The 8,760-nt window shown below is 35.8% G+C and overlaps 1 protein-coding gene across 2 annotated transcripts in view; it reads left to right on the forward strand.

Moving 5' to 3' along the window:
• Positions 1-8,373, forward strand: part of TRIP11 (thyroid hormone receptor interactor 11) — a 35,791-nt gene extending 27,418 nt beyond the window's left edge. The window contains exons 16-20 of one of the 2 annotated variants that reach the window (XM_082058429.1): positions 1,268-1,349; positions 2,124-2,238; positions 2,788-2,910; positions 4,186-4,333; positions 6,421-8,373. In XM_082058429.1, coding sequence (XP_081914555.1) covers positions 1,268-1,349; positions 2,124-2,238; positions 2,788-2,910; positions 4,186-4,333; positions 6,421-6,629 — 677 coding nt within the window. In that variant the 3' untranslated portion in view covers positions 6,630-8,373. The remainder of the gene's footprint in view (positions 1-1,267; positions 1,350-2,123; positions 2,239-2,787; positions 2,911-4,185; positions 4,334-6,420) is intronic. The other variant, XM_082058430.1, reaches the window with a different exon arrangement.
• Positions 8,374-8,760: the final 387 nt, after the last annotated feature.

An 8,760-nucleotide genomic window follows, 5' to 3' on the forward strand; every position in this document is an offset into this window, starting at 1 on the left:
GTGGACAGTCCAGTTATAATATATTTGTGACAGTCAAGTTATATTTATCAAGATTTTGTGTGATTAAAACTTCCTTGTACTTTTATTAGGAAAAAGGTAACTTCAAATGCCGTATCTTGCAGAGTCCCAGTCTGGTGAAAAATTATATTTTCACTGTCTTGAGGCGAAGCCATTTGTAGTTTGTCTTCTAAGAATTCTTTGAACCTTGTAATAATTTGTTTTCTTGTCTGAGAACATTTTACTACCAGTGTTCTTAAATCCTGCATTTGGGGATTTAAGTGAGAGATGTTTATCTAGCACTTTTTACTCTGTTTTTTTGTACAAACTTATGTAGACCTGAACATCAGATACTTTTATTCATTTTCTGGTATATCTGAGTTTTTATTAAGGGAAAACTTTGTGCCTTGTTTCCTTACAGTCAAAATGTTGTAAAATATTTATGACAAGTAAAACTTCTAGGGGAGTTTATTTCTTTATTATGAGCTTTATTTTTATTAGTTGGGGGGTGGGTCAGAGGAAGCCTGAGTTACAGAATACACCTAACTATCCCAATCATCCTGTGTCAGTATTTGCACTAACAAGTAATTTCTGTTAGTGGCTTATTACAATTGTAGAGAAGCTCGTGCTGTGAAATGATTAGGCAAGAATGTATACCAGAATATCATGCCATGGCTCCTTTTAATGAAATGGGCTACTACATTTGTATCTCCCTCATTAAAACCACTGTCATTAGGGTCAAGTGTGTAGACAGTACACAAATAATTGACTAAGGTCAGGAATTTCAGAAAGCTGAAAAGTTATAGCGCTACTGAATGCAGAATCTAAACCTCCTCTCTTACTCTTCCAATACATCCTGGTTTGGGTTTGTGGAGAGGAAAAATAGGGTCCTTTGTGCAGGCCATGAACGTCATTACTGACATTGAGACCTCGATTAAGAGTTTCTTTTTAGTTCTGTATGATCTAGGTGCAACAGAGCAATTCATCAGACCTTCTGCAATTGATTTATTTTGTGTGTTCCTGTACTTTAGCATTGAGTATCTTTCCAGAAATTTTAGCTTATGATTTCAAATAATAATCACTTAGGTTGACACTTTTCTATAAAAATCAAGCTGATTTAGTGTTTGGGTTTTTTTTAAAAAAAAAAAAAACACCATAACAATATTAGCATACTTTTATTTTAAAACATCCATTATCAATAAGTTTTGTTTTGCAACAAAGTTTCAAAGTTTCAATTTTTGTTTATTTGCTGTGACATAATCTTTTATAGGTGAGATCAGAAGAGAAATGTTAGAAGATGTACAAAATAAATTAATGAATCTTATGAACAGCACAGAAGGAAAAGTGGACAAGTAAGTCTTTAATGAAAGACTAGGTATACATATTTGGTTTTTATTTGTCACAATGTACAGATATGTTGCTAACACAATTGCAGTGTAATGCAGAACCAGGTTTCTGCACCTAATCTTGTAATTATGCTTTGATTATTTTTACAGTTTTTGATTGCTTGGTGGTTGTAAATAGTAATTTTGATTAGTAGAATCAAGGTGTATGTAAATTTGGATTACTGATATGCTTCTTAAGGTAAAGTGCACCTCAATAGCATGAGCTCTGCAAATGGGGATAAGAGTTATTAATAAACTTGTGTTACAATGTCTAAGGTGTGAACAGCAAGCCCCTTCATGTAGCTGGCATCACCTGGATGTTGCATAAATCTCTCTTCCTTGGTCTTCTTTTTTCTTCACCTGTTAGAACTGAAACAGGGATGGGCAAATGGGTACTCTTGTCCCCTTCCTTACATTTACACATAAATATCTGTTTAAACTCTCTCCTGAGTCAAGATCTTAGAATAAACATTTTCCCTGGTTCTAGTACTTCCATCAGAACTTGCTCACCTGACTGCATACAGTATTTCTAGTACTGTCCAATTGACTCTTACCGTATAAGAAATGTTATAACTTGTAGGGGAAGGAAATTGATAAGGTACTCTGTTAGATCTTTGTGTTGGATTTGTTTATTTGGATTATCATAAATTAGACAAGAGTATGAGGAATAAATGCATCAATATTACAGTATCAACTGTTACCTAAGCGCAGATTGTGTAACAAGCTTCCTCTGTTCTGCAGACTCCTGATGAGAAATCTCTTTGTTGGACATTTTCATACTCCAAAAAATAAACGTCCTGAAGTGTTAAGATTAATGGGAAGTATCTTGGGAATAAAAAAGGAAGAACTCGATCAGGTAATACTTTGCAGAAAACTAGACTGACTTTTTTATTTGTGGTATCCTTACCTGAAAATAGAATGACTTGCTGCTAAATGAATTATGACTGGCCCTATACTTCTGTGGGCAAAGTATGCTTTTTGTTCTATCATCTGAATTCACTTTTTGTGCGGGATGTGCCGATCTTAATGGAATCTTTTGAGAACATTATTTTAATAGAATGGATCTCATTTTGCTGAGCAATGCCAATGCAGAAAGGAAGGGATTTAACTTTGTGCTGTTGTGTATAGTAGCTATAATATGTCAGTTACAGAAAAGTAAACCAGTTTTATATGTGCCACCAGGTACTGTGAGAATCTGTGGCTTATATTTTTAAATAAAGAGCCAGGTTTTTAGACTGTCAGTCTTTTATGAGGCAGAGAAAAAGACTTTGACAGTAATTAAAGTTTTTATTCATCTGTAGCATTCCCACATATTTATGGTGAATAAATATAATGATCACAATGTTGCAGTTTCTTTTATCTGCTGCTTTATTTTTAGTTTCCTTGTTTTTTTAATACTTTCTAGTTATTATCTGAAGACCAAAGAGGAGTTACAAGATGGGTGACTGGCTGGCTTGGTGGAGGAGCTGGGTCAAAGAGTGTCCCTAGTACACCTCTGAGGCCAACTCATCAGAACATTTTCAATAGTGTAAGAATTAATCATTCATTCTCTATGTTTGAGTGGAAAAAATGGGGCAGTTGAATATTAATGCTGATACTCGGCTCATCAGTGTATTGAGCTTCATTTACAGATGCTACTGTATCTTAAATTATTTGTTTGCTTTGTGCAACTGCTTTGGCATAAGGCTTTTTCTGCACTACAGAAATATGTAGGCATTGATGAAATTTATACAGTACTAAGTGTTGAGCTAATACAGAAATCCAGTTACTGTTCCACTGGTTCCTGGGATCACTGACTTCCTACATTATGGGCTTAGTCTTGGAAACTGACAGTCCTGGAAGTTAAAGACATGTGGGAGCCTGGAGTTCTGCAATATTCAACCATGACGTTGTATTTTGATGACTGTGTTCCCATATGTCCTTTAAATTTCATTTGAAAAGCTTTCTCAGCTGCTGCAGCTAGTGCCTCTTATGTGCAGCATATAAAGTTGATATTTTAAGCTTTCAAATACTGTAAAGCAACAGTTCTCATAGCGTGGTCTGTGGGAGCAGTTAATATGTGGAACTTTCCAGTTTGCAGACCAGCAAATAATGCACTCAAGGACAGAACACTGAGGGACTGGGCTTTTTGGATTAACTTAAGTTTTTTGCTCATTGAACTAGAAAAGCGTGTTGAGAATTGATTACTGTAAATTATCTTGAAGTGTAAGGAATGTTTCTACCCACTAAAATAATGCAGGCACTTAAACCACCAGAGGATTGTGGTCTGATTAACTACAGATGTAAAAGAGGAAAATTAATGCTTTTGTATGTATAGCACAGGCATTACTAAGCAAAATTTTGTCTTGTGATGCTACTGACACTGTAATCGTTCCATGCTTTCTTTATTCAAGACTTTTTGTCTAATAAAGCAAGCCATGGGTTTTAAGAGAAATGTTTAAGTTTCATGTGTTTCTGGAGGAGTGATTTGCTTGAGCATGGACACAGGAAATACTGCCATGTCAGTAGCAGCATAGGATTCTTGAAACAATCAGCTTAAGTCAATAATGGTGGAAGTATTTGTTTTGTCTTTAAAGTTTATCAATGTCACATAAAGACCACTTAGTGAAACAACAAAAAAAATGTGTATTTTGAAAATAAATGTCATGGTCTTTCAGTAAGGACTACCTAGTATCAAGTACTCAGTACTAAGTGCCAGTACAAAATTCTTTGGATGCTGTTGACAGCTTTTTGTTTTATGTACTTTTAACTTACATACTTTTCAGAGTATTGGTAAAATATAATGACTTGTAGCCTCTTGTAGTCTTTTTCAGAATTGTTTGTGAAATTCCTCGAAACAGAATCTTGCCCAAGCCTTCCTCCACCCAAGCTCTCTGTTCATGATATGAAACCTTTAGAAGGAGTGGGAACCGGTAAAACTAGCAGTACTCCATCCAGCAGTCAAATGCAAGGTAACATTTGAAGGAAAATTTGAATCTTTACCCAAAACATAAATAACTAAAGGTAGATTTTTTGAGGAAATTCCAATGATTCTGTGCTTCCTAACTTGTGAACTAGGGATTTGATTTCTCCCACCCCCACCTCCCTCAATTTCCTACTTTCTCTTTTTTTTTCCCCTCTTCCCACTGCTCCTATACCCCACTTCCTATAACCTCAATACAGAATAGTAGAGGGACCAAATTCCCTTTCATATGGAAGAGCTTTAACAGCACCTGTTGGAGCCAAACAGATGCTGTGTCGACAGCTCCATATGGTCTATCAGTGAACACAGTCCTGATTTTCAGCATCCCTGTTGATCAGCTTGGGTCTCTCTGGGTGAAGGATGCAAGTAACACCAACCTAGCAGTGCCTCTCTAGTGTGTAGAACCTGGTTGCTCAGAGAGGACTGAAATACAATCCCTTAAGTATTTTGCCTGATTTGAGATCTCTGTAAGCTGTGCATGAGTGTTAACTTTGATTTTTCTAAGGCAGAGAACAATTATGCTTATATTATGCATGTTGAAATTAATGCATTTTTGTCTAGGTATTGTAAAATCCAAGCTTTGATTTTAACTGATACGGTTTGCACCTAATTTTTTAATGTACATCTAAGACTATACCTTAATACAGTCCTGCTGATTTGCAGAAGCTTGTTTTGATTGAAACTTTTAACTGTAAACTCAAAAAAAAGAAAAACAAACCAACCTATGTGTTCTACAGATGTACAGAGAGAGATATATATGCTAAAAACCCTCTTTCAATTTGCATAAAGTAGTTGGACATTATGAAGTATAGATATCTACTGTGAAGTACCAATTTATTTCTGAAAGCAATATTTATATTTTTACTAAACCTAACTTTAGTTTAATTTTCTTTTTACTCTTCTTCCTTGTAGTATAACAGTGCTATAACAGGTAAAGTACCTGATCTACTTGGCACAAATTGTCTGGAAGAATGAAATTCTTCCTTCCTTTTGTTTATTCAGGAGCTAAATTGTTGGCTTGTAAAACTAGACACGCATTATATATATCCCTTTAATTGTCTGGGTACTTTAAGTTTTTTGTTCTTAGAAATAAACCATATGGTAGCAGTTTTTAAGTGCTGGACACAAATGTCAGTATAATATCCACACAGAAATGCGTTTATGAGAATTAGGATGTTTACATAATGTAAGACCTTTTTTAAAACAAAACAAAATCTGGATAAATTAATCTATCCAAACAATAAGTATAATACGGAATGTCGGTTTAGTTTCTGCTCTACATCTGGTGTAGGAACCTTGAGGAGAAGTTACATCTAGAGCTGAGTGAGGATCTGATGGGGGAAGATAAGGAAGGGCAAGTCGATTGTTAGATTTAAAAAAATAGTTTGCTATGACTTTATTAAAACTAAAATTTTGTTGGAATTTGACTAATGAGCAAACATTAAGTTTCGCCTGAAGACTGAATTGGGACTCATTGTCTGTGATGTTCATTTCCAGGGATTTTTGGGGGCTGATTGGGAAAGCTGTCCCTGTACCCATGGGGTGGGACCCCTGCTCGCTGCTACACTGTGGGGTGTGCAGGAGGGGCCTGTGTCTTTGCACGGTGCTGCAGAAAATGTGACATATGTCTGACATGGCATGTGGGAAGTGAACCCTGGCCAAGGGTGTTCATGTTGCCTGTCAGAGTTGTAGAGATTTTTGTGAGGAGCCTGAGCTGTTACTGAATTTCAGCTGCCAACGAGCACGGTGTGGTTGGCGGGTTCTGGGAGTTCCCAGATCTTTAACTCAGTCTTGTGACTGGTGGCCTGAAGTGTAGACACAGGAACTGCTCAGCTAAAGCAGCAGTGGCAGATGAGGTGCAAGACGAGAGAAGACTGAGAGAGTGCAAGTCTTTGAGAACAGTCCATGGCAAGAAAATAGGACTTTCACGTTGCAAAAGTAATAGGCAATTTCAGAACTTGTTTGTGAACTAATGCTGTAAAATTGAGTAGACTTATGAATGCTTTCTAACAAAGTGTTTTGTGGTTGGGTTTTGATTTTTTGTTTTTGTTTGTTGTTTGTTTTTTAACATTTCAGATTCTGCAGTCTCAAGAGCAAGCAGAAGACCGGATACAAATCCATTTTTAGCGCCTCGATCTGCAGCAGTGCCTCTCATAACACCTGCTAGTAGTTCTGGACATCTGCTTATGAAACCCATTTCTGATGCGTTGCCGACTTTTACACCACTGCCAGTGTCCCCTGATGCCAGTGCTGGTGCTGTACTGAAAGACCTCCTAAAACAATAGATGATCTCGTATCAGTACGACGATAGTAGCACTTTAAGGAAAATGAGAACACTACACTGCATATAATATACCACAATGAGGCCTTCTGTAAAAAGTCATGTACTTGTTTGCAATTGTACCTTGCTTTGCTTTTCATTACAAACTGTCCAGTGCTTTGGAAATTCTAATGGTGGCATGAATAACTGCCTTCTTTATAGCAGGCATTCATTTGGCTGTGGGTTAAATCTGAAACTGAGGGGGAAAAAAATCTGTCTTGTTGCACAAAACAAATAGAAGGATTTTTAAGCTTTAGTTATACTGTGAGTTGTTTCAGATATGCATAGATAGCATTAACTTTTTGGTGTTGAGACCTATTTTTCCATTAAAATGGTCTGGGCCTTCAAGACCCAGAATTTGAAAAAAGGAAAAAAAAAACCAAAACAAAACAACCACCCCCACCACCAATAAAAACACCTCCAGACAAAATTGATCTAATTTGAGTTGTTCAATTAATGACACAAACTCCAAAGAATAATACAGTGAGCATATGGGAGGGTGATTATTGAGCAGTCTTCCCACACACAATTTCTGGCATTTACTTAATGTACACTAGGACATGTATCTCTTATTTACAGGATTGGCAGGTTTGGGGGCAATTGGAGGCATGTTAATCTCTTTTTGCACAGCGATTTGATCCCACCCCCCAGCTAACAGCTGCTTTCAGCTGTCAAACCCATCAGCACCAAGGGGTTAACTGTGGAAGTGAGTGTTTAATTTCTAGAGGTGTCTGTGGGATGAAGCGTAGGTAATTTAGCGAAAGGTAGTTCACAAAGGCAATGTATTCTAATATTTTAAGATGTATATTTGAGAGACTTTTTATCTTGAAGGATTTTGTAGATCCAAATATAAGCTTAAAGCTTGAACACATGTATAGAATTTAAAGGGAAGAAGATGCAGACTTATCCCCAATGTGTAAATAGGTCTGTAAGACCAAGGCCAAAGTCAATTATTCTGTAAATTTTGCTGTGATAACTTGTACACTTTGTTTGGCAGGTAAAGAATTAAGTTGCATACTAAAGGATAAAACTGATCTTGCAAAAGTCATCTTCATAGTGAATCTGAGATAAAATATCTTCAGTTTAAAATCTGTAATTTCTAAATTGTTTTATATGCCATTCCTTGTTTAGTCAGTGTTAAGATGAGTGTTGTGCAAGTTCTATATTAGAACTGTCAACTTTCTCATTTCATTAAGATCCTGGGTTAAATTGTTGTAAGAGTTATATTTAAATAAAATAAATTACTGAAGCTTGTACAGAATCAACCAAAACAATGCAAGAAATCTTTGGATTTATTTATGTGGAGGTCAAATAGTGATTTCTTTTGTTGCCTTGAGATTTAGCAGTTTTTGAATTATTGTATTTACCTTAAGAACTGCTCAAATCCCTTTTCTCCAGTATGTTAATGTTTCATGGAAGACTTACGCAAATTTGGAAGTGGATTTACCATATTGAATTTGTAGTTTACATTTTTTACTTCATTATAGACAAGGTAATTAATTTGGCAGTTCGATTTCTGAAAGGATTACAGCCACATGTAGTATACCAAAGTAACTTCTGCATTATGTAATAAATGTAATAAAAATTTGAAATTACCTCGACTGAGAACATTTCAGTTTGGTCCTTCAAATGTACATCTTCATTTAAACTGGACTGGAATAGATACTTTTTTATTTTCTACAGCAAATATAAAGAAAACTGAAATCAGATGGCTTCTGTGCAGTTTCTCTTGCTCTTGGCGTCATGTCTATTTAACGATATATAGCTGCTTCAGAATAAAATTGCCTTTTGGTAAGCCAAAGCAGAAGGAAATGTTTAGTTTTTAAAAATTTGTGGCTTACATATTATAAATTATGAATGGACTCATGCTGCTCACTCTCCTCTGAATACACTAACTGAGCAGATCTTAAATTTTTTGTGCAAATGTTTTCTTTAATTGCAGAGAACTTAATATGTAGATGTTTCTCTTCCAGAAAGCTTTATAAATGCTAGTAAATAAAAACATGGTAAGACCATTCATTTCTGCGTGCTGTAAATCAGCTCTATTTGTAAAGTAAGCTGAGAGTTTGTGGAGGGAAATCTAAAACCCAGCAAAG

This window comes from Streptopelia decaocto (genome assembly GCF_964273445.1).
Source record: "Streptopelia decaocto genome assembly, chromosome: 7".
NCBI lineage: Eukaryota > Metazoa > Chordata > Aves > Columbiformes > Columbidae > Streptopelia > Streptopelia decaocto.